The 24,220-nt window shown below is 42.7% G+C and overlaps 1 protein-coding gene across 1 annotated transcript in view; it reads left to right on the top strand.

Moving 5' to 3' along the window:
* Igf2bp2 (insulin like growth factor 2 mRNA binding protein 2) overlaps positions 1-24,220 on the top strand; it is a 153,459-nt gene that overhangs the window by 115,985 nt on the left and 13,254 nt on the right. The window contains exons 6-10 of the mRNA XM_090343373.1: positions 4,268-4,540; positions 8,669-8,803; positions 14,076-14,198; positions 14,631-14,766; positions 16,466-16,591. Of these exons, the coding sequence (XP_090199499.1) occupies positions 4,268-4,540; positions 8,669-8,803; positions 14,076-14,198; positions 14,631-14,766; positions 16,466-16,591 (793 nt within the window). The remainder of the gene's footprint in view (positions 1-4,267; positions 4,541-8,668; positions 8,804-14,075; positions 14,199-14,630; positions 14,767-16,465; positions 16,592-24,220) is intronic.

Genomic DNA, 24,220 nt, shown 5'->3' with positions numbered 1-24,220 from the left:
CATCAGTGATGCTCTAAGGCATTCAGGCTAGTCTCTTTGGTAAGTGTACAGAGTCTCCATCTTAAACAGTGCTGAACTTTGACGTCAGAAGAAGGCAAGAGTCATGGGATACCATGACCAAGAAAAGAAGACACTAGCTCTGTGGCACTGTGTCTCCTAGACCATCCTAAACTCCTTTTACCTGGACCTTCCTTCATACACCATGAGAAAATTCCAGAGGCGGCTGTCCATCCTCATTGAATGAATACTGAAACAACAGTTTTTCCTGTATGCAATAGTAAAAGGAACATGAAAGCCAGGCACTAGTGGCTCATGCCTATAATCCTAGATACTCTGGAGGCTGAGATCTGAGGATCATGGTTCAAAGCTAGTCTGTGCACAAAAAGTCTATGAGACTCTTACCTCTACTTAACCACCAGAAAACTGGAAGTGGTGCTGTGACTCAAAGTGATAGAGCACCAAGCTTGAGCTGAAGAGCCCAGAGACAGTGCCCAGACCAAGAGTTCCAACCCCACGACCAAAAAGAAAAAAAGAAAGAAAGGGAAAAAAAAAAGAACATCTACCCTCAGTGACAACAGTTAGGCTGAATTGTCTGGGAGCTGTACTGGTTTGGGTTCTTTACTCATACATATCCCTTTCCCTTTCCCAATCTGCATTCGTTATTTTAATCTCCATATATAACTTCAGGGATGGTTAATTTTGAGGATTGTGGTTCTTGGGGAGTATTGGAGATTGAATCCACAGTCTTGCTGAATTCAGGGTCTTGCTCTTGCTAGTTAGGCATTCTTCACTTGAGCCATACCTCTAGTCCCATTTGCCTTCATTATTTTCTAGTAGGGTCTTGTTTAATTTCCTAGACTAGCCTGGGCTCTGCTTCTCTACTTTGCTTCCCCTGGGATGACAGGCATGCAATACTTATGACTAGTACATAACACCAGGCCCAGCCATTGATAGTCTTATAAACTTCCAGAAGTGCTGTCCTTGAACAGAGTATTCTTGTTTTAAGGAAGTTGATTTTTCATTGAAAAAGATAAATATATTTGTTTTTAAGCTTTGCCTATGTAACTAAGCAGAAGATATACCACTAATTCACCATTCTCATCGTTATAGAGCTACCACTTTCGGTAGACTCTATCTGTACATGGTACCCTGTCACCCTTCTTCAGTTCAGAAGATATATTCATCAAACCTGAATGTTACCCTAGTGTAGTAGTTATTATTGTTCATCCCTTATCACATTAATAGCTATTTTTAAATAGTATGACTAACCTAAAATCCGTAGCTAGTTGGGGGACTGAGATAGGGAAGGTCTAGGTTCCAGGCCAGGTCAAACATAAAAATTCATGAGACAGCTGGGTACAGTGGTTCACATCTGTAATTCTAGCTACTCAAGAGGCTGAGATCTGAGGATCATGATTCAAAGCCAGCCCGGGCTGGCTTTTATCTCTAATTAATCACTAGAAAATGGGAAGTGGCACTGTGTCTCAAGGGGTAGGGTGGTAGCCTTGAGCTGAAGAGCTCAGGGATAACACCCAGGCCCAGAATTCAAGCTCCATGACTCACCCCACCCCCCAAAAAAATATTCATGAGACACAATCTCCATAGAAGAAACTGAATGTGGTAGCTCACACCTGTCATCCCAGCTACAAGAGGAGATCTAAGTAGGAGGATCGAGTCCAGGTCACCTTGAGGAAAAAATGATACCCTATCTCAAAAAAGCAAAAAAAAAAAAAAAAAAGCTGAGGCTCTAAGTGCAAACCCAAAACCACCAAAATGTGATTTTAAGATTAAAGGACCTAAATATTCTCTTAATTTCTAATGGGATAGTGAGTGTTGAAACCCTTCCAGAGGAACACTCAGCAGTGATTAAGAGTCATGGTAGGGCCAGGAGTGTGGCCTAGTGGTAGAGTGCTTGCCTAGCATACATGAAGCTCCTGGTTCGATTCCTCTACCTCGTACATAGGAAAAGCCAGCAGTGGTGCTGTGGCTCAAATGGTAGAGCACTAGCCTTGAGAAAGCACAAGGACAGAGCCCAGGCCCTGAGTTCAAGCCCCAGCCCTGTAACAAAACAAAGAGTAACAGTAAGCTGGGTGCTGGAAGCTCACACCAATAATCTTAGCTACTCAGGAGGTCGAGATATGAGGATCAGTGTCCAAACCACCTGGGCAAGAAAGTCTATTCTTACTTTTCATTAACCACCCCAGAGCCAGAAGGGGAGCTATGGCTCAAGTGGTAGAGTACCAGTCTTGAGCAAAAATGCTAAGGGATAGTGCCCAAGTCCTGAGATTGAGCCCCAGTACCTGAAACAAACAAACAAACAAAATCCAAAAACAAGCTGAATTAAGTGGCTCATGCCTGTAATCTTAGCTGCTCAGGAGGCTGAGATTTGCGGATCAAGGTTCGAAGCCAGCCCGAGCACAAAACGACCTCCTGAAACTCTTATCTCCAGTTAACCTCTAGAAAAATGAGAAGTAAGGCTTAGCTCAAGAGTAGGGTGGTAGCCTGGAGCTGAAGAGCTCAGGGACAGCAACCAGGCCGAGTTCAAGCCCCATGACTCGCCCCCCCAAAAAAAAAAAATCCAAAAACAACAGCAACAAAAACTGTAAAAGATTGGACACAACTTAAATGTCTAACAATAGAGAATGACCTAAAAAACTATAGTAACAAAATTTTAATTTTAAATAGCCATTTAAAATTATTCCAAAAAGTAATGACATGGGAGATGTTTAGAATATCAACTTTTTATTAGTATATCTTAATTGCAAAGCGGGTATTAACTGTTTTTTTTTAATTAAAAAAATTTTTTTGGCCTGGCTGTGTCCATGTTTATTCCACTGAGGTGGAGAACAGGCCAGGAATTCTGCATGGTGATGCCCTGAGATTCCAGGGTCCCCACAACATCAGGGCTGGGGGCCCAGGGGATGCCGGCTGCTGGGAGGAGGGAGGGTGGAGTGGGAGAAGGGTACTGTCCACTCTTGGCCCAGGACTTCCCTGCTGCAGCTCCTGGCTCTCTGACCATCAAATTTCCAGATCTGAGTCTTGAGATGCCTCAGTTTGCCCTTTAGGTAACGACAGCGAGCCAGCTTATCCAGGAAGCCACAGCTTCACAGCTTGTAGTCGGGCGCCCGGGAGGGCTTGGGAACCAGCTCATCTGCAAACACAATTTTCCTGGGCCTTCAGGCCTGGTGGGCCCCGGGCCACAGCTGGTCAGCCGTGTCTGCACCCATGACATCCTGGGATCCCCCAGCCACAGCCTGGCCCGTGGGCTTTGGGGCTGAACTGAACAGGGGCCTAGTGGACTGGTCCAGAGTGCTCCCGGGCTGGAACACATACATAGAAAAAAAAAAGTAAGAACATAATTAAAATTAAGCTGAATCTTTGTATGTCATACATATTGATCCATACAATAGACCAATATATGTCTGTAGAATATATATATCCCATCATAAACGTATATGTCTATTTAGATATATTTCTATCTCCAAATTCATGTCAATGACCTGGAATAGCTAAGTATTCAGTCATCGCTCTTGTATTGTTTAGATCTAGGGTATTAACTGGTTTTTAAAGGTTCAAAAATAGTATGCAGTTTTAATCAGTTTTTTAGTAAGGAAAAAGATATGTAAGCAAGAGAGGAACTAAATGCCAGGATAAATTATGATTTTCCTAATTTACGTTTATATAGTTAGGGATTCTCTCAGAAATTTAAATATTTTATGTTAGCATTTAAAATAATCATCGATTATGTGTCAATGATTAAGAAGATGAATGGACAGGCCGGGAGTTTGGCCTAGTGGTTAAAGTGCTTGCCTAGCATGCATGAAGACCCGGGTTCGATTCCTCGGTACCACATACATAGAAAAAAGCCGGAAGTGGTGCTGAGGCTCAAGTGGTAGAGCTCTAGCCTTGAGAAAGTCCAAGGACAGTGCTCAGGCCCTGAGCTCAAGCCCAGGACTGGCAAAAAAAAAAAAAAAAAAGAAGATGAATGGTAATTTTGTACCAGTATTCACTGGGTTTGGTGAGGTCTTGGGTGGTGAAGAAGAAGAAGCCAGAATACAAATTGTGTCTTAAGTCTGAAGCCTAGACAGTGTGATTACTTGTCTGGTAGCCACAAGCTCTGAGGGAGCAAAGATGTTCTTTGTCTTGCTCATCTCTGTATCCTCAGTGCCTGGCACCAGCGCGCACACAGCGCCTGGCAAACAAAAGCAAATAGGTCTTTCTTGATTTTCCTCTCTGACAAAGCTTCTTCAACCCTCTTGCATTTCAGAGCCATTGAGAAGCTAAGTGGGCATCAGTTTGAGAATTATTCCTTCAAGATTTCCTACATCCCCGATGAAGAGGTGAGCTCCCCTTCGCCCCCTCAACGAGCCCAGCGTGGGGACCACTCTTCCCGGGAGCAAGGCCATGCCCCTGGGGGCTCTTCTCAGGCCAGACAGATTGATTTCCCGCTGCGGATCCTGGTCCCCACCCAGTTTGTTGGTGCCATCATCGGAAAGGAGGGCTTGACCATAAAGAACATCACTAAGCAGACCCAGTCCCGGTATGTGCCTCCGGGGTTTCCTTTGCTTCCTCCTGAGGGGTCCCCTGAGTCCTGGGGCCACAGCCACCCTCAGAACACTGTCACGTACATCAGCAGTGGGGGGTGCTGTGCCCTCTGAGACTGGGGCTTCTCTCAACAGGACTACTAACAGACTAACATCACTATGGAGGTTGTGATGAGCTTTCATGCTAATCACCTAACATGTCTTCCTGGAAGGCTAGAGGTCTATAAAGAAAGCAGGGATGGCCTGGTGCAGGTGGCTCACATCTGTAATCCTAGCCACTCAGGAGGCTGAGATCTGAGGATCTCAGTTCAAAGCCAGTCTGGGCATGAAAGACCATGTGATTTTTATGTCCAATTAACTACTACAAAACTGTATGGTGCTGTGGCTTAAAGTGGTAGATCCTTAAGCATAAAAAGCACAGGGACAACAGGCACCAGTAGCTTACACCTGTAATCCTAGCTACTTAGGAGCCTGAGATGTGAGGATCATGGTTCAGAGCCAGCCTGGGCATGAAATTCTGTGAGACTTTTATCTCCAATTAACCACCAGAAAACCAGATGTGGCACTGTGGCTCAAGTGTTAGAGCGATGGCCTTGAGCAGAATAGCTCAGGGACAGTACCCAGGCTTAGAGTTCAAGGCCCACAACTGACCCAGGGAAAAACAAAAAACAAAAAGGAAAAATAAATAAATAAAGCTCAGGGACAGTGTCCAACCCCTGAGCTCAAGCTCCAGGACTAGAACTAAAACATAAAAAAAGCCTGATGACCTCTTAGCCAAGGATTGTCCTATAAACAAACTAATGATGTGAATGCAACTAGTACTAACACCTCTGAGGTACGAAGCTCTGTGGGATGCTAGAAGTTGCTCATCTTAGCTCTTTATTTACTGCCTTGAGTCAGAACCCTGAGGTTCCATTCTTGTGACCACCAAGGTAGTCTCAATAGAAGTGGTGAGTGTGAGTCACTGTGGCAGCAAGCCAGAAGAGAGTACACTGGTCTTGTGGCTGGCTTTCTTCTTTGAAATATTAAACTGGTGGTAGTAGTTAGTGGATAGAATGTCTTGTGGAGTTGAATTTTATATTAAGACCACACAGGACAAAATGTAATGAAGAAAATATGAGACTTAGAACTAATTACTCAGGTTTAAGTTTACTTAATTGATATAGAATCTTTGGAGGGGTGTTTTTGTTTTTTTTAATGGTCCTGGGGCTTAGGTGCTGTTCTTGAGCTTTTTTTTTTTTTTGGCTTCTGGCTTTTGGGCTAATTAGTTGGAGATGAAAGTCTCACAGACTTTCCTGCTCAGGCTGGTTTTGGAACAAGATTTGCAGAACTAAGCCTCCTGAGGAGCTAGGAATAAAGGTAGGAGTCACCCTTGCCCAGCAAGAGATTTTTTTGCCAGTCCTAGGTCTTGAACTCAGGGCCTGAGCACTGTCCTGGTGCTTTCTCAAGGCTAGAGCTCTACCACTTGAGCCTCAGCACCACTTCTGGCTTTTTCTATGTGTATGTGGTACTGAGGAATCGAACCTGGGTCTTTGTGCATGCTAGGCAAGCACTCTACCACTAGGCCAAACTCCTGGCTGAGATTTTTTTTTAAAGCAAACATCAGTTACTTGTTCTATACAAAAAGGGGTTTATTTATTTATTTTTGTTGAGCATAGGACTTCAATTCTGGGCCTGGGCACTGTCCCTGAGCTCTTCAGCTTAAGGCTCCCACCCTGCCCCTTGAGCTATAGTGCCACTTCCAGTTTTCAGGTGATTAATTGGAAACAAGAGTCTCATGTATTTTCATGCCTGGGCTGACTTTGAACCATGATACTCAGATCTCAGCCTCCTGAGTAGCTGAGATTACAGACATGAGCCACCACGCCCACCCGGCTTGTTATGGTTTTCTTTATTGTGAGAATTACAACTGTTAGGCATGATTAAGTGACATCAATGAAAGGCACTAGTACGTTACAGATGTGATCCTAGCTACTGAGAAAGCTGAGATTTTAGGATTGAAGTTTAAAGCTAGGGTCAAAAAGTATGTGAGACTCTTTTATTTCCAGTTAACCAGCAAAAGCCAGAAATGGAGATGTGGTAGAGCAAAATGCTAAGTGAGAACATGAGACTCTGCATTCAAGCTCCGGTACTAGCAAGTACACACATACATATACACAATGAGACAGATAAACACATATACACAATGAAATCATGAATATGAAAGCACTTAAATTGCAAAGCACAAATTATTGGCAAACATTATTTACATATGCCAGTATATTTGACTGAGGCCACTGAGTGAATGCCAGTAATCGGAAAGAGAAAAATCCTATTTTCTTCAAAGTGACTGAGTTACCCTCAAGTATAGAACCTAACATGGAAGTTAGGTTTCTCAGGAGGGGAATGCTGAAGTACTATATTTATTGCCCAGTATTGCTTTCATTTTGAAAGCCCTTTCTGGGACTGGGAGTTTGGCCTAGTGGTAGAGTGCTTGCCTTAGCATGCACAAAGATCCAGGTTCGATTCCCCAGTACCATATACATAGGAAAGGCCGGAAGTGGTGTTGTGGCTCAAGTGGTAGAGCTCTATGTTGAGACAGCCCAAGGACAGTGCTCAGGTCCTGAGTTCAAGCCCCAGAATTGGTTAAAATAAAATATAAAAAATAAATAAAAGCCCTTTCTTCCCTTACCATGTTTGTTTCATTGTAAGTGATTTTTTTAATGTATATCTCTTTTTATTTTAAAAAATGTTTTAAAGATGGGCTTGATGGCTCTTGCCTGTAATCCTAGCTACTCAGGAGGCTGAGATCGTGGTTCAAAGCCTGCTTGGGCACTAAAGTCCTTGAGATCCTTATCTCCAATTAACCACTAGAAAATGGGAAGTGGGGCTGTGGCTCAAGGGGTAGGGTGGTAGCCTTTAGCGGAAGAGCTCAAGGACACCGCCTAGGCCCAGAGTTCAAGCCCTATGACTGACAAAAAAAATAATAATTTAAGCTAGCTTGAAAAATAGAACAAGTTTAAATTGAAGTGCAATTAGCTCTCAGATATGTCCATTTTAAAGAAATTGTCCAAAGACTTGGGTGTGGGCTTTGTGATAGCCAAAAAGAGATGCAATCAATTATGTGATTTTTGAAAGTTAACAAAAACAAGTAGGGCCACCACTACCCAAAAAAGTTCGGTAATGTCATCAAGCTTTTTTTTTTTTTTTTTTTTTTTTCCGGTCCTGGGCTTGGACTCAGGGCCCGAACACTATCCTTGGTCTTCTCAAGGCTAGAGCTCTACCACTTGAGCCTCAGCACCATTTCCGGCATTTTCTATGTATATGTGGTACTGAGGAATTGAACCCCAGTCTTCGTACATGCTAGGCAGGCAATCTACCACTAGGCCAAACTCCCGGCCCTCCATGCCTTTGAGCCATTAATTTTAAGAGCAGAGAGGAAGGCTGCCAATAGAAAAGAAACCAAAAGCTTAGAGAAGCAGAGCAAGGGCATGCCTCTGTTTTCCATCCACACTTGAATATATAAAGCATACTTGAATTTGGTATTTGGATTTGGATTAACATACAGCTTTTTAAAAGCTGCAATCAGCTGGGAGTTTGGCCTAGTGGTAGAGTGCTTGCCTAATATGCATGAAGATCAGGGTTCGATTCTTCAGTACCACATACATAGAAAAAAGCTGGAAGCGGTGCTGTGACTCTAGTGGTAGAGCTCTAACCTTGAGAAAGCCCAAGGACAGTGCTCAGGCCCTGAGTTCAAGCCTCAGGATTGGCCAAAAAAAAAAAAAAAAGAGCTATGGTCAGTTGAGAGAGCAGCACTGTACCACCATTGGCTTCACTTCTGCAGTCATTTAGAAGACTATGCAAGTAGGTCATTTACCAAACAGGCTTCACCACCAAGCTGATGTGGTGCCCTTGTCCCACAGCACTCCATAAGAATAGTCCCCTTCTAACCAGAGATGCAGGGGAGTGAAGTCTGACCAAAAAAACCCCATGTACTGCATGCCTCCTTCTTGGAGATGGCGTTGGCTGCAGATGAACTAATAATGCTTTCTGGTCTGTCTGGGTCCTTGCTGTCCTTTGGCTGTTTTCTTGGGTCCTATTCCTGATAACATTGTACTCAGGTCTTTTTGATCCTTTTCCTACAGGGTAGACATCCATAGAAAGGAAAACTCTGGAGCTGCTGAGAAGCCTGTCACCATTCATGCTACCCCAGAGGGGACGTCTGAAGCATGCCGCATGATTCTTGAAATCATGCAGAAAGAAGCTGATGAGACCAAACTGTAAGTATGTGTGATACTGCTCTCTGTACTCAGCTCAGGAAAAGCAAGAAATGTGTTATCCAGGTGCCAGGGTTGCCTACCCTTAATCCTAGTCACTCTGGAGGCTGAGATCTGAGGATAGTGGTTCAAAGCCAGCCCAAGAAAGAAAGCCCATGAGGCTTTTTGGGTTTTTTGTTGTTGTTGTTGTTGGGGTGGTTTTTTTTTTTTTTTTTTGGTGAGTCATGGGGCTTGAACTAGGCCTGGGCGCTGTCCCTGAGCTCTTCAACTCAAGGCTCCTGCCCTACCCTTGAGCCAAGCTCTACTTCCCGTTTTCTAGAGGCTAACTGGAGATAAGAGTCTCAGGTCTTGGGTTGGGAGTTTGGCCTAGTGATAGAGTGCTTGCCTAGCACACACGAAGACCCACGTTCGATTCCTCAGTACCACATACATAGAAAAAAGCCAGAAGTGGTGCTGAAGCTCCAGTGGTAGAGCTCTAGCCTTCAGAAAGTTCAAGGACAGTGCTCAAGCCCAGGACTGACAAAAAAGGTTTTTTGTTTTGTTTTTTTTTTAAAAAAGAGTCTCAGGTCCTTTAGTGCCTGGGCTGGCTTTGAACCAGATCTCAGCCCCCTGAGTAGTGAGGATTACAGTCGTGAGCCACCACTGGCTTCCATGAGATTCTTTTCTCCAGTTAATCACCAAGAAGCCAGAAGTGGAAGCTGTGGCAGAAGTGGAAGAGTGCCATCCTTGAGTGATAAAGCTAAGGGATAGCACCTAAGCTCTGAGTTCAGGTTCCAGCCTATCCCTCGCTCCCCAAAGTTACTAGTCACATGTTGCTATCTAATACTTTAAATAGGACCAGGACAGTAAGGAACAAAATGTTTTATTTTCATAAATTTAAATTTCAGTAGTCACTTAGATGACTACTGGCTGTTGCACAATGTAGGTGTAGAGTGTACATTGTTTTGGGGTGCTAGTGGCTCATGCCTGTAATGCTAGCTACTCAATAGATCTGAAAATCACAGTTCAAAACCAGCCTAGGCAGGGAGTCTATGACACTTGTATTTCCAAGTAACTACCAAAAAAAAGAAAAAAGAGCTTAAAGTGGAGCTCTAGCTCAAATGGTAGAGCTCTAGCCTATACAGTTCAGGGACAGTGCCTAAATCCTAAGTTCAATCCCTAGCATTGACGCATGTGCACACACACACACAGAGCAACAATAACAAAAGAAAGGGTGTAAATTGCCACCAAATAGTCAGGATATTTTTTTTCCATCATGCTTCTAGATGATTTGCATTCTTAAATTAGGTTACATTTTCTTAAATAAGCGGCAGCTTTACTCTTTTATCTTTTTTCCTTCTATCTTCCTCCTCCCTTTCTTTCATGAAGTAGTTCTAGGGTTCTGTGATATAATGAACATTGTATCAGTTTGTATGGCAAATACAAGATCTTTCTAAACGAGTTGGTTTTGTATTATAATGAATGAATAGTATAACATAGATGATGTATTTTAATTTTTATTTATTTATTTATTTATTCATTTTGCCAGTCCTCGGCTTGAACTCAGGACCTGAGCACTGTCCTTGGACTTTCTCAAGGCTAGGGCTCTACCGCCGGAGCCTCGGCATCACTTCCGGCTTTTTTCTATGTATGTTGTACCGAAGAATCAAACCCCAGTCTTTGTGCATGCTAGGCAAGCACTCTACCACTAGGTTAAACTCCTGGTCCTAGATGATGTATTTTAAAAGACTGTCAAGTTAGCAAAAACCTGTTTGTGGGCAGTGGTGATAGTTTATGAATTGAATGTTAAAACTAATTTGGCAGATAATGTAACACATGATGGTTCTAAAGCCAAGAAGATGAAAGCCGTTTGTGAGAGGAACTTTGCAAATCCATATTTAGATTACATGAAGAAATCTTTTCCTTTCACTATCAGTTACTTGCTATACCTGGGACTTATAGAACCTTCCAAAGAAGAAATTATTGAGAATTTTATAGATAATATCCTACCTCTTCCTTTGACTGAGATGCAGCAAGTCAGCAAAGTATAGTCAAATATACTGATCTGTAAAGTGAGTTTTAAGTTTTAATGTGTAGCCAAGCTGGTGTTTGAATATCTTTGATCTTTCCTTTTCCTTTTCCATTTTCCTTTCCTTTATTTTCTGTGTGCCTTTACTTGGGCTTAAACCGAGGAACTCATAATCTCCATTGGCTTTTTACTGAAGGCAGGTGCTTTACCACTTCAGCCACAGCTTTATTTCTGCCTATTTTGCTGGTCAAGTGAGATAGGAGTTTTGGATTTTCCTACTTAAGTTAAATTTGAACCACACCCTTAGTTCTCAGCTATTCAAATAGCTAGGATGATAGGCATGAGCCACTGGCACGTAGCTCACTGTTGAAATGAAGGTTTTGGAGTACCTGCACTTTGCTAAGCATCGTGATGATGGTTGAAGCTACAGCCATAAGTAAAATCCATGATGGATTTTAATGGAGCTTACAGTCCAATGGGAGAGACACTCACTAAAGAAATAATTACACCAGTAAGTAATTAAGTACAGCTGTGAGAAATGCTACAGTGAAAAAGTGCAGTGTCTTATGACTACATGTCATGTGAGGCCCTAATCCCCGAATGGAGGTTTTATGGGACAAGAAGGGACATGAGCATTTCAGGAAAATGTTACTTTGTAGATGACAAAGCTCCGATGGGAGTAAGTAGAGGGCAAAAGATGCAGGAGAACTGGGACTCTAATCTTTACTATTGCTCCCTTTTGAAGTATTGATTGAGTACCTTTCTATGGGCCAGGCACTGCTTTGCATGCCAAGAACTGAGTCGTGAACAAATTGAACAAAACAGTCTGCCCTCTACAAGTTACATTCTGGCGGAGCTTTTTTAAAAAGCATAATTTTCCAAGCTTTTTCTGTACTAATGCATCTGTCCAGCAGTTTAGTCCCAAGTAATAGGAAACATAAGTGGCTTAAATAGTAAGAAATAATAAGTATGTCTCATAACAGGAAGCTCTAAGTTAGAATAACTGTAAGGCCATGTGAGTCATGGATTCAAAGACCTGAGAGGACATTTTTCTGCTTTTCCTTTCCTCATGATGTCTCCCATCCTCTTGGTGATGATATATTATTAAATTTCAGGCATTCGTTCCCACCGAAAAATATTCCAAGTTTGAAGGAGGGCATCACTTCTTGTTTAAAAAATTTTTTTAAAGTATCTTGCTAAAACACATATGACATAAAATTTCCCATGTTAACCAAATTGTTTTGGCATACTGGGGTTTGAACTCTGAGCCTTTCATTTGCTAGGCAGACTATTACTTGAACCACTCTACTAGCCCCTTTTTGCATTGGTTATTTTCAAATAGGGTCTCCCATTCGGTCTGGCTGTCCTGGACTTTGATCCTCTTATTGCTTTTTTCCAGTGGTTTTACCATTGCCACATTCAGCCATTGATTGAGATAAAGTCTTGTAACTTTTCCCGCCCTCCCTCCCTCCCTTCCTTCCTTCCTTCCTTTGTTTCCAGGAGCTTGAATTCAAGTGTTGTCCCTGAGGTTTTGGGGGTTTTTTTGCTCAAGACTAGAACTTTGCCACTTGAGCCCCAGCCCCACTTGCATCTTTTCTGGCAGTTTATTAGAGATAAGAGTCTCATGGACTGTCGGCCTGGGCTGGCTTCAAATCCTGATATTCAGATCTCAATCTCCTGAGTAGCTTGGGTTACAAGTATGAGCCACCAGCACCCAGCATTTGTGAATTTTCTGGATATAAACTGGCCTCACACTGTGAAACCCTGATCTGTCTCCCTCCTAAGTAGCTAGAATCAGGCTTGAGCCACCACAGCTGGCTCCATCTTAACCATTTTTTTATACAATTAAATTGTATAAATTGCGTATTCGTTCACGTTATTGTGAAATCAATATCCAGAACTTTGTTATCTTGCAAATCTGAAATTCTGTAACCATGAAATAGCTCTCCATTTTTTTAACTTCCCTCACCCTTGGTAAACCATTCTACTTTCTGTTCTTACAAGTTTGATTATTTAGATACTTCACTTCATGGAATCACACAACACTTATTTTCTTGTGATGGATTTATTTTACTAAGCATCAAGTTCATCCACGTTGTAAAATGAAATAGGACCTCCTTCCCTGCCGGGGCCAGCCGGCAGCAAACCAGGGTTCGCGGATTGGGATTCCTGAAATAGGGGCAAGGACTAGGAAAAAATAGAAGAGAGACAAACAGATGGAGTTCGGGAGGACTACAGCCCAAGTCAGCGGTCCAAGAAGTCTGTGAGCTCCAGACTGCTGCCTAAGACTGTCTCCTTTATTTTAAGTTCCGACCTTAAATACTCTTCTTAAAACTAGGGAACTGCCAGAGGCTACATTCATACAAAATAGTAAACAAATCACATATAGGATAATTGAGAAAGGATTAACATTGCTTAAAGTCATCATGATAAGAACTGATTGACATAGCTTAAAGTCATCATGATAAGAACTGATTGACATTGCTTAAAGTCATCATGATAAGAACTGATTGACATTGCTTAAAGTCATCATGATAAGAGTTACTTCCTTGTGTATACAGTTGTGTAGGTCCAAGGTCAGGTCCAAGGTCATTGACCCCACAGTCGGTCCCCAACACTTCCCTTTAAGTCTACACAACATTTCATTGTGTTTGTATCCCACATATGTTTATCAGTTTATTCATGATGGGCATTTTGTATTTACCTGTCTCACTGCTAGTGAATATTGTTGCTGTGACTGAGTTTGCAGTTTGTTTTCCATTAGTTTTGTTTCCCAGTCTTTTAGGTGTATGCCCAGAGTGGGACTGCCGAATCATATGATAGATCTGTGCTTAACTCATAACTCACTGGTCATTTCTGCCTCATGGATCCATTGCTAACCAGTTACTGCAAGGAAGTTGACTCAGAATTCATGAGCTGGAATTGGTGAAGGACCTGCTTCACCTAAAGTCCATGGCCACTTAGCATGTGAACAACAACAACAAAACAGAGTAAGCCGGGTGGCTCAAGACTTCTGCCCATAATCCTAGCTGCTCAGGAAGGTGAACTCTAAAGGAACTCATTCAAGGCCAGCCTGGGTAGAGAAGTCCTCTATCGCTAGTTAACTATCAAAACAAGAGTAGAAAAATGGCTAAATAGTGGAACCCTAGCTAAAAACACAGGCTGAGCCAAACCCAAGGCCTTGGGTACAATAATACCAAGCGAAAAGAAAAGAAAAAGGAAAGGTATGCTATATCTTAACTGTTAAATTACTGTTGTCTTGTTTAGAGCTGAAGAGATTCCTTTGAAAATCTTGGCCCACAATGGCTTGGTTGGAAGACTAATTGGCAAAGAAGGCAGAAATTTGAAGAAAATTGAACATGAGACAGGGACCAAGATAACCATCTCATCGTAAGTTAACTGTTAATGTTAGTTGTATCTCTTAATCAATCATTTCAGCACTTCTGCATCCTGAACTTAATCAGCTGCATTTATTCACTGTGCCATGATGCAACTCTCTCCATTATGATCAGAAACAAAGGCTGGGGAGATGGCTCAGTGGCAAGAGTGCTTGTCTAGCTTGAATGAGGCTGTAGGTTTTTATTACAGTACTACAAAACAACTGCACCCTCCAGAAGAACCCCCCCAAAAAAGGCCCACTTACCCCAATTGACTAGTCAGTTAAATATGAACGGACGGAAGTTACTGATAAGGTTTCAGATAAAATAGTAGAGATTCTGCATCACAGTATTTTGCAAGAGAATCCAGTCTTCTGTTTGGGATATGTAATTTCATTTTTTCTGTGAAGAAAGGAAATTTCTCTCTTTCTTTTCCATTGGCTAGCTTGCAGGACTTGAGCATCTACAACCCTGAAAGAACCATCACTGTGAAAGGCACAATTGAGGCCTGTGCAAATGCTGAAATGGAGATCATGAAAAAGCTTCGCGAGGCCTTTGAAAATGATATGCTGGCTGTCAACGTAAGTGCCTTAGGCCTCTTCCTCCAATGGCTTACTGGTGGATTTGCAGAGAAGACACAGCTTCTAAGAATAATTGTCATTCAGCTGAGGAAAAGGTGCCTTAGAACAGAGTTTTCTCAGCTTCTTGGGTAAAGGCATTAAAACAATTAAGAAATCAACTAGTAAATCATGTTAAACCCAAAACTGAACGCAGTAGTGTGAAGCCATTAGGCTCGTACCTTTGAGATGAAGAAATTCCTATACAATGTTTATTAAATAAAGAAAAAATATGAGAGTATATGTAACTAGAGTTACAGTTATGTAAAGTAATATGGAACAAAAAGGAAGGCTACAGATAAGATACTGCAGGAGTTTGGCCTAGTGGTAGAGTGCTTGCCTAGCATGCAAGAAGACCTGGGTTTGATTCCTCGGTACCACATATACATAGAAAAAAAAAAGGCCAGAAGTGGTGCTGAGGCTCAAGTGGTAGAGCTCTAGCCTTCAGAAAGTCCAAGGACAGTGCTCAGCCTCTGAGCTCAAGCCCAGGACTGGCAAAAAGGAAAGATAACTGTAATGTTAGGAAAGTGGAGTTTTTCATACCTCCTACACTTTCTGTAATATTGTCTTATTACTCTTTAAAAATGTTTTAAAAGCTGTGCTTTGAAGTTAGCTAGGTGCTCTGAGATTGGGGGATCACAATCTGAGGCTGACCTGAACAGAAATTAGTAAGACCTCATTTCAGCCAATAGGTGGGTATGGTGGTTCACACTTGTCATCCTAGCTTTACAGGAATTGTAAATAGGAGGGTCAAAGTCCATGCCAGCATAGGCATCAACTTGTAAGACAATTTGGGCATGACATGCGGGTGACTACCTGCAATCAGGACTCCTGAGTTCAAGCTCTCATATACTCTCCCTCTGCCTCTCCCTCTCCCTCTGCCTCTCCCTCTCCCTCTCTCTCTGCCTCTCCTTCTCCCTCTCCCTCTCCCTCTGCCTCTGCCTCTCCCTCCCCCTCTCTTCCTCTCCTCCCTCTCCTCCCTCTCCTCCCTCTCCTCCCTCTCCTCCCTCTCCCTCTCCTCCCTCTCCCTCCCCCTCTCTTCCCTCTCCCTCTCCCCCCTCCCTCTCCCACTTCCTTTCTCCCCTTCCCCCTCTGCCTCTCTCTTCCCCCTCCCCCTCCCCCTCCCTGGGCTGGGTGTATGGCTCAGTGGTGGAATTCATATTTAAATGTATGAATCCTTGGCTTTACTTCCCAGTCTCCACCACCATTTAAATAAACTAAAATCACCAGGCACAGTGCTATATAGCTGTAATCCCAGCTACTTGGAAAGCTGGGAGCTGCAGATGGCTTGAGCCCCCAAAACACAAGCCCAGCCTTAAGCCAGGTCCAGAGGTGAGAGAGGTAGCCTGGGGATTTTAGAGGAGTAGGATTGAGGAGGTGGGAAGGAGAGTTTAATAAGACACAGGATGGAGAGAGGTGGCTGAGTTGGTCTTCCAGAAGGACCTTGTTGACAATGATAACAAAATAGACATTCCCCAAAGTGGCACAGAAGCTGTGAAACACCGTGGCAGGTTAAGATTTGGCCTCCATCCTGAGTACAAGAGGAAGAGGCCCACACGCTAGGGCGGAGTTGACGGGAAGACTTGGGACTGTCCACACAGAGTTGGGTCTCTCCAGTCTCCTCCTCTTATCTGTTTTTTCCCTTCATTTCTCTTCCCAACAGCAAACCAGTCTGATTCCAGGGTTGAACCTCAGTGCACTTGGCATCTTTTCAACAGGATTGTCGGTTCTGCCTCCGCCAGCTGGGCCCCGTGGAGTCCCCCCTGCAGGCCCCTACCACCCTTTCGCTGTAAGTAGCTCAGCACTGAGGTTTACCCCTGCTTTGGGCACCTCCTGATGTAACACTGCTCTGTTGTGTTGATGTAAAATCTGCCTCTGGAGGCCATTCTCATGAGTGATGATAGCATGAATCTCTTAGAACTTTTTTGTAGTTGACAAATTGATATTAAATTATCTTCAATATGCTCTTAAATATGCTCTTAAACATAGTATGTCATACCTATGAAGAAAAATCTACTATAAACTTACTAACTAAAAGCCTATTTTATTGTTAAAGAAATAAAAAATATGTGTTTGCCAGGTGCAGTAGCTCATGCCTGTAATGCTAGTTATTCAGGAGACTGAGATCTGAGGATCATGGTTCAAAGCCAGCCTGGGCACTAAAAAGTCCATGAGATTTTTAGCTCCAGTTAATCACCAGAAAACCGGAGGTAGCTATGTGGCCCCAGTGGTAGGACAGTAGCCTTGAACTGAAGAGCTCAAGGACAGCACCCAGGCCCAGAGTTCAAATCCCACAACCACCAAAAAAAAAGTATGTTTGTTCAAACACCATTGATGAGTGTTAATCATATATTACAGTATTGAGCTACCTGAATGATTCTTGAAATACATACATACATACAGACATACATACACACACACACATACACAATTTCTCACCTATGTCTACAATTCAAATGAGTTATATTAGCCACTTTTAAAGGAAAACACACAGTGTTTTTAAATGGCCCATGTTTAGCAGGTTGTCAATAAGTATTCATTGTTTGAATTATAATTTAAGACAAAAAAAGTGACTGGCATGGCTTTCATTAGTTCTTATTCTCAAGCGTTGCTGAAGATGTCATTACTAAGGGTGAGAATCTTGACAGCCCTCTATCTTACTCCTAATATTGTTTATTTTTAAAGCAAGTTTCCTTTCCCTCCTCTATTAGTATTATGGAAATAGGAACATGACCTCAATCCCTGCTTCCTTGTTAGAGTTGGTTTCTGGTGTTGGCATTCTGGTGTTGATATGAATCTCCTGTGTAGCTTTTCTGTAGGTAGATAGAATTGACCATTGGGCTGTTCTACCTGCAAAGCACAAGCATGAGTGGCACTTGCTCCTCCGTGGCATAGACGTAAGCCTTGTGTAAGAATCTTGTTCATTAGACAATTCTCGTGAGGCATTTCTGTATCACTGTATATCATCTGTAGTTGAGTCCACCAAAGAATGGAGTCCAACACCAAGCCATATGTGAATGTGTGTTGTGTGGGGCTGTGGTGGAAGGAGCTTGTGGTAGCTGGAGCTTTGTGATGGGAGCTGCTGTGATAGTTGTAACAGTCATGGATGCTTCAGCGACTAAGACAGCTATGAGATGTACACATTTCCGCACACTTTTTTTTTTGGTGGGGGGAGGGCCCTGTCCTGGAGCTTGAACTCAGAGCCTGGGCACTGTCACTGGACACTCTGATCAAGGTTAGTGCTCTATCACTTGAGCCATAATATACTTCCGGCTTTTTCTGAGTATGTAGCACTGAGGACTTGATCCCAGGGCTCTGTGCATCCTAGGCAAGCACTCTACCACTAGATTACACTCCCACCCCCTCCCCACTTCTTTGTAAGGTTCAAGAACAACAGTTTGGTCTAGTTAAAGGGCATAAAGAAACATCTTTCCTGGAAAAGAAACTATAAACAGGGCCCCAGTAAAGATGACTGCAAAAGCCAAGCCATCAGCTGGGCACTGGTGGCTCAAGCCTCTAATCTTAGCTACTCAGGAGGCTGAGATCTCAGGATCAAGGTTTGAAACCACCTGGGACAAGAATGTCTGTGAGAATCTCTCTTACCACCAAAAACCTTGAAGTGGAGTTGTGACTCAAATGGTAGAAGACTAGCCTTGAAAAAAAAGTTCAGGGCCAGGAGTTTGGCCTAGTGGTAGAGTGCTTGCCTAGCATGCACGAAGACTCGGGTTCCATTCCTCGGTACCACATACTTAGAAAAAGCCAGAAGTGGTGTTGAAGCTCAAGTGGTAGAGTTCTATCCTTGAGAAAAATCCAAGGACAGTGCCCATGCCCTGAGCTTAAGCCCAGGACTGGCAAAAAAAAAAAAAAAAAAGAAGTTCAGAGACAGCACCCAGGCCCTAAGTTCAAGTCCCAGGACTGCCCTCCTTCCCTGCCCCTTGCCCCCCCCCCCCCCCCCCCCCCGCCAAAATCCAGGCCATCATTGGAGTCTTAGGTAATCATGTCAGGGGAAAGAGTAATAAACAAGCTGCTAGGGGCCTAGGGAGTGTAGCTAAGTGGCTCTGGGATTTAATCCCCAGCACTGTAAAAATTCAAAACTAAATTGGGGTCAGCCAAATCTGGACCACCACTTATTCTTGTAAATTAAGTTTTATCAGGACATAACAATGATTTTTAAAGAAAATAGCTCACACCTGTAATCTGGCTACTCGGGAGGCTGTGATCTGAGGATCACAGTTCAAAGCTATCCCAGGCATGGAAACTCTTAGTTCTGGTTAACCACCAAAGAACCAGAAGTGGTGCTGAGGCTCAAGTGGTGAGCACAGGGACAGTGCTGAGGCCCAGAGTTCAAGCCTCACTACCAACCAAAAAAAAAAAAAAGAATTTGCATATTGTCTATTACTGCTTTCCAGTTGAAAGGCAGAGTTGAGGAGATGCAACAGAGACCATGTGCGCTTCAAAGCCTAAATAAATATTTACCATTTGGCCCTGCACAGAAAATATTTGCTGAATTCTACATTAAAACAAGATTGATTTTCATGTGATAGCACAGTGGTTTCTAAACGTGGAAATAGTTTTGCTCGTCAGTTTCTCCTTTACACCTGAGAAAATAGTTGTTACCTATTTAATTAAATAACTAGTTCCTTTCTTGGGGTTGGAGACATGGTTCAGTTGGTAGAGCACTAGCTGTGAGAGAAACTGGCGGATATTGAGTTTGAGTCCTAGTCTCAGACCTAAAAAAAAATCCGTTTCTGTTCTTGAATAAGTTTTTACATTGATAAACAGCGAGTGGTACAGGACTATAGTCCCAGCTACTGAGGAAGCTAAGTTGGATAATTTCTTGAGGTTACAAATTCAAGACCGGCGTGGGGAACATAGCAAGACTCCATCATAAAGAAGAGAAAAAGATTTTCTGAACTAACAAAGGATCTCAAGATTAGTCTGTTGAGAAGCAGATAGCACAGATTCCTGTAGACTTCCCCTGTGTGTATTTCTGCACTTCACTTGCTGTTTTTAACCCTGGGCAAGTGAGTTTTAACTCCTTTGAGTCTCATTGTCAAAGAGAAAAGATAATACCGACATCATAGAGTCATTATGAGGTCAAAGTCTGCATGTAGCGACTTTATTTTTTACTTTTCCTTTTTAACCTCCATGACACAATAAGGCTGTGAACCACTTGTGATGTAAATAGTTCATGCCAGGTTGTTGTTGCTCTTTGATTTACTTGTGATATTTTGTGATATATATGTGTACTTAAACAAGAAAAATGTAAAATTTCCCTTCAATCTTTCTTATCCAAATCTCCTCCAACCTCGACACTTTGAAAGTAATAGCACTGCATGAATTTACCATCATTTTTCTAACCAGCAAATGATTTTAAGGTATTTGGGTTGGTTCCAGGCTTTCCCTGTTAGCTAAATGAATATGTTTACAAAGTAAGTCCAGGATTATTTTTGAAAGTAAAGTCTCTTCAGACTGGAATTATAGCAGTGACATATTTATGCATTTTAAATATTCACAGATTTTCTTCCAACACAGTTTATGTAAAATGAAGATGGTTAAACCAGTGGTGTTTTCCTGATGGACTTAAGGCCACACTAGAGAGAAAAGTTCCCTCCATCCAAGACTGTAAAAACATTCGATACTAATGTTTGGTTATTGGTTTGGGGACAGTTGTTTACATCTGTAATCCATATGGAATTTATATTGACTGACATTTTGAGGTAGCAATCTAATCTAATTTTTTTCTGATATGAATACCTAGTTTCTTTCAAATCATTTATTGAGTAATTGACCATTTATCCCTCGTTTTGAAATGTCAACTTCTTCATGGGCTAAATTTCTACTAAGTTGTATTTTTGGACTCTGTCCCATTTCCATTCAGCCTTTTGTCCACACAGCAGTTACTGTAGCTCTGCATCATCATCGACAGTCTTTAACAGCAAGCTTGCCTTTTTTCCTAAAGAATGATGTCCAAATTTTGCTGTTTGAGAAAAGAAGATACATAGGAATTTGCTATTCTTGGAAGAGTTGATCAATTCCATTCATGAAACATCTGAAACTAGCACCATGTGTTGAGACAAATATCTTTGTAACCTTTTCAGTTTCTTATTAAACGTTTTTGATTGGGTTTTGTTGGTTTTGTATTTTTCTATTTAAAAAGAATCCATTTTGCCAGTGCAGTGGCTCATGCCTATAATCCTAGCTACTCAGGAGGTTGAGATCTGAGGATCAAGGTTCAAAGCCAGGACCTGAAACTCTTATCTCCAGTTAACCTCTAGAAAACGGGAAGTGAGGCTTGGCTCAAGAGTACGGCAGTAGCCTTGAGCTGAAGAGCTCTGGTACAATGCCCATGCCCAGGGGTAGGGTGGTACCTCCAGATGAAGGGCTCAGAGACAGCGCCCAGGCCAAGTTCAAACCCTATGACCCACAAAAAAAATTTTAATTTTAGAATGCTTGCTTAGCATTTGTGAGGCTCTGAATTCAATCCCTAGCACCAAAGGAGAAAATTTTCTAAAACTTTTTATTAACACTGAGTTTTTTTAATTAGAGAATTTATTAACATTGATTTTTACATCATATTTCAAATGACATGTTTAACAAACAAGTATTCAAGAAGGGAATCTCTATATACAATCCGTGACAGGTTTTAGAACATAATTAAAATTAGGCTGAGGGTTTATATGTCATAGATACATATTAATCTATATAATAAAACATGTCTATAGAGTCATACTTCAAATAACATGTTCAACAAATAAGGAATTTAGAAAAAAATCTCTACATGCAATCACTGGCATATAAATTTAAGAACATAGTTAAGATTAAGCTGTGTCTTTATATGTCATACATATGGATCATAGACTTATATGTCTATATAGATATATTTCTATCTCCAAGTAGGGTTTTTTTTGTTGTTGTTGTTGTTGTTGTTGTTGTTTGCCAGTCCTGGGCTTGAGCTCAGGGCCTGAGCACTGTCCTTGGACTTTCTCAAGGCTAGAGCTCTACCACTTGAGCCTCAGCACCACTTCCGGCTTTTTTCTATGTATGTGATACTGAGATTGAACCCGGGTCTTCGTGCATGCTAGGCAAGCACTCTACCACTAGGCCAAACTCCCAGACCCTATTTCTATCTCCAAATTCATGTCAATGACCTGAAATATCTGAGTATTCAGTCATCACTCTTGCATTGTTTAGGTCTAATGTCTACATATCGAGGAGACCTTGCACCTGTTATTCAAGAGAAATGTTTTATGTCTCTCTACTATATAGATAGATAGATAGATAGATAGATAGATAGATAGATAGATAGATAGATAATATATATGTATACACATATATACATAACTTGTATACATATATACATGTACCTACTATGTGCATACGTATACACACATATATAAAGTTACACAAAACAGACTGCTGGGCCGGGAGTTTGGCCTAGTGACCGAGTGCTTGCCTCGAATGCATGAAGATCTGTGTTCAATTCCTCAGTACCACATAGAATGAAAAGCCAGAAGTGGTGCTGTGGCTCAAGTGGTAGAGCTCTAGCCTTGAGGAAAGCCCAAGGGCAGTGCTCAGGCCCTGAGTTCAGTCCCCAGGACTAGCAAAACAAAACAAAAAACTTCACTTTTTACTTCCTAAAATATATTTGTATTTTCTCTTATGATCTAGCAAGAATTTTATTTATTTGTTTGTTTGTTTATTTATTGCCAGTCCTGGGCTTGAGCTCAGGGCCTAAGCACTGTCCTTGGGCTTTCCTCAAGGCTAGTGTTTTACCCTGAGCCATCATACCACTTCTGGCTTTTTCTATGTATGTGGTACCGAGGAATTGAACTCAGGTCTTCGTGCATGCTAGGCAGGCACTCTACCACTAGGCCAAACTCCCAGCCCTTTTTTATTTCTTTTTTGCCAGTCCTGGGGCTTGAACTCAGGCCTGAGCAATGTCCTTGGGCTTTCTCAAGGGTAGAGCTCTACCATTTGAACCACAGCACCACTTCCGGCTTTTTCTATGTATGTGGTACCGAGGAATTGAACCTGGGTCTTTGTGATTTCTAAGGGGTTCCAGGTTTCCCTGTCGTCTTGCCATTGGTTTCTGTATTCTTTGTGAGCTATCCATTCCTGAATTGACTTAACTGGAATCATTAGCCTGCCTTTCTCAGCCTTGCTCCTCTCTTTTGCACTGCTGGTTCTTTACACCCACGCCTAATGAATTTTGTCTGTTCATATATGTAAATAGACTCAACAGAAGGCATCATAAGTTGTTCCTTGGAGAAGCTTTTCTCGTTGCATACACCCAGACTCCTGATTCAAGGAGGTCAGAGTGTTCCCAATGTGTTCAGTGTTGGTATGATACTGGAGATCCCGGGACATGGAGTCAGGCACAGAGAGCTGTGCTCCAGTCTTGTTTCTGCTGCTTGCAAACTTCCCAGTTCTAGCTGCTGACAGCTCCTGAGGTCCCTGGGTGAAGAGCATCGTGGTGGCTATGCCTCTGCCACAGTCGCTCTGGCACCAGTGGAGAGCATCACAGCTTCTGGATCCTGGGAAGCTCTGTCTTCACGAAGCCAGCCCCTCTCACCAAGTCCTCTCCTTTGCTAGTCCCGACTTCCTGGCTCCCTGTGGGGAGAAGCCTCGTCTCTATAGTCTGGGAGGCATCTGTCATTCTAGTAAAGCTATTTCAATATTTGATACGATACATCTGCCTGGCCCCAGCCCCACTGCGCTCTCATTTGCCCAGTCACCAGCTTTAGGCCCTCACCTACCTGCCAGTGCCACACGCAGTTTGCCCTGAGGGTCTCCCAGGAGAGCAGGCCGAGCTCATGTCACTGCTAATTTGTCACTTGCTGTTCATTCCTCCCCCAACCCCCAACAGTGAAATGCAGAGGAAGGTGGGCACTGGAAGCCCTCAACCTGGAGATTTGAAATGAGGCCATGGATGATGCCAGCCCCTCCGACTGCCTCTTAAGTTGGCAGGGCATGCCTGGCCACATACCTTCACTAGAACACCACTTCTTTTGCCCTGCTGCCAGACAGGCTTTTCCCACTCTCCAAAGCGAAGTCCCTTCTCCACCACACAACATACAGGGTCACAGAATCCCACTGCCACAGGGACGCAGGGTTCCCTATGGACGCCCAGCCCTTAGGACTGTGGATAAGATGCCAGGTGACGTAGCCTGCTCTCCTCAAGTCACTTATGGGTTACTTTTTTTGATCATCAAAACAAAGCATATCTTTTTTTTTTTTTTTTTTTTTTGCCAGTCCTGAGGCTTGAACTCAGGGTCAGGGCACTGTCCTTGAGCTTTCTCAAAGCTAGCACTCTACCACTTGAGCCACATCACCACTTTGGGCTTTTTCTGTGTATGTGGTACCAAGGAATAGAACCCAGGGCTCTGTGCATGTTAGGCAAGCACTCTACCACTAG

The sequence above is a fragment of the Megascapheus bottae genome, chromosome 1 (assembly GCF_031878675.1).
Source record: "Megascapheus bottae isolate mThoBot1 chromosome 1, mThoBot2.hap1, whole genome shotgun sequence".
Classification (NCBI taxonomy): domain Eukaryota; kingdom Metazoa; phylum Chordata; class Mammalia; order Rodentia; family Geomyidae; genus Megascapheus; species Megascapheus bottae.
The sequence above is the reverse complement of the archived record's forward strand: the minus strand, read 5'-3'. Positions and strand labels throughout refer to the sequence as shown.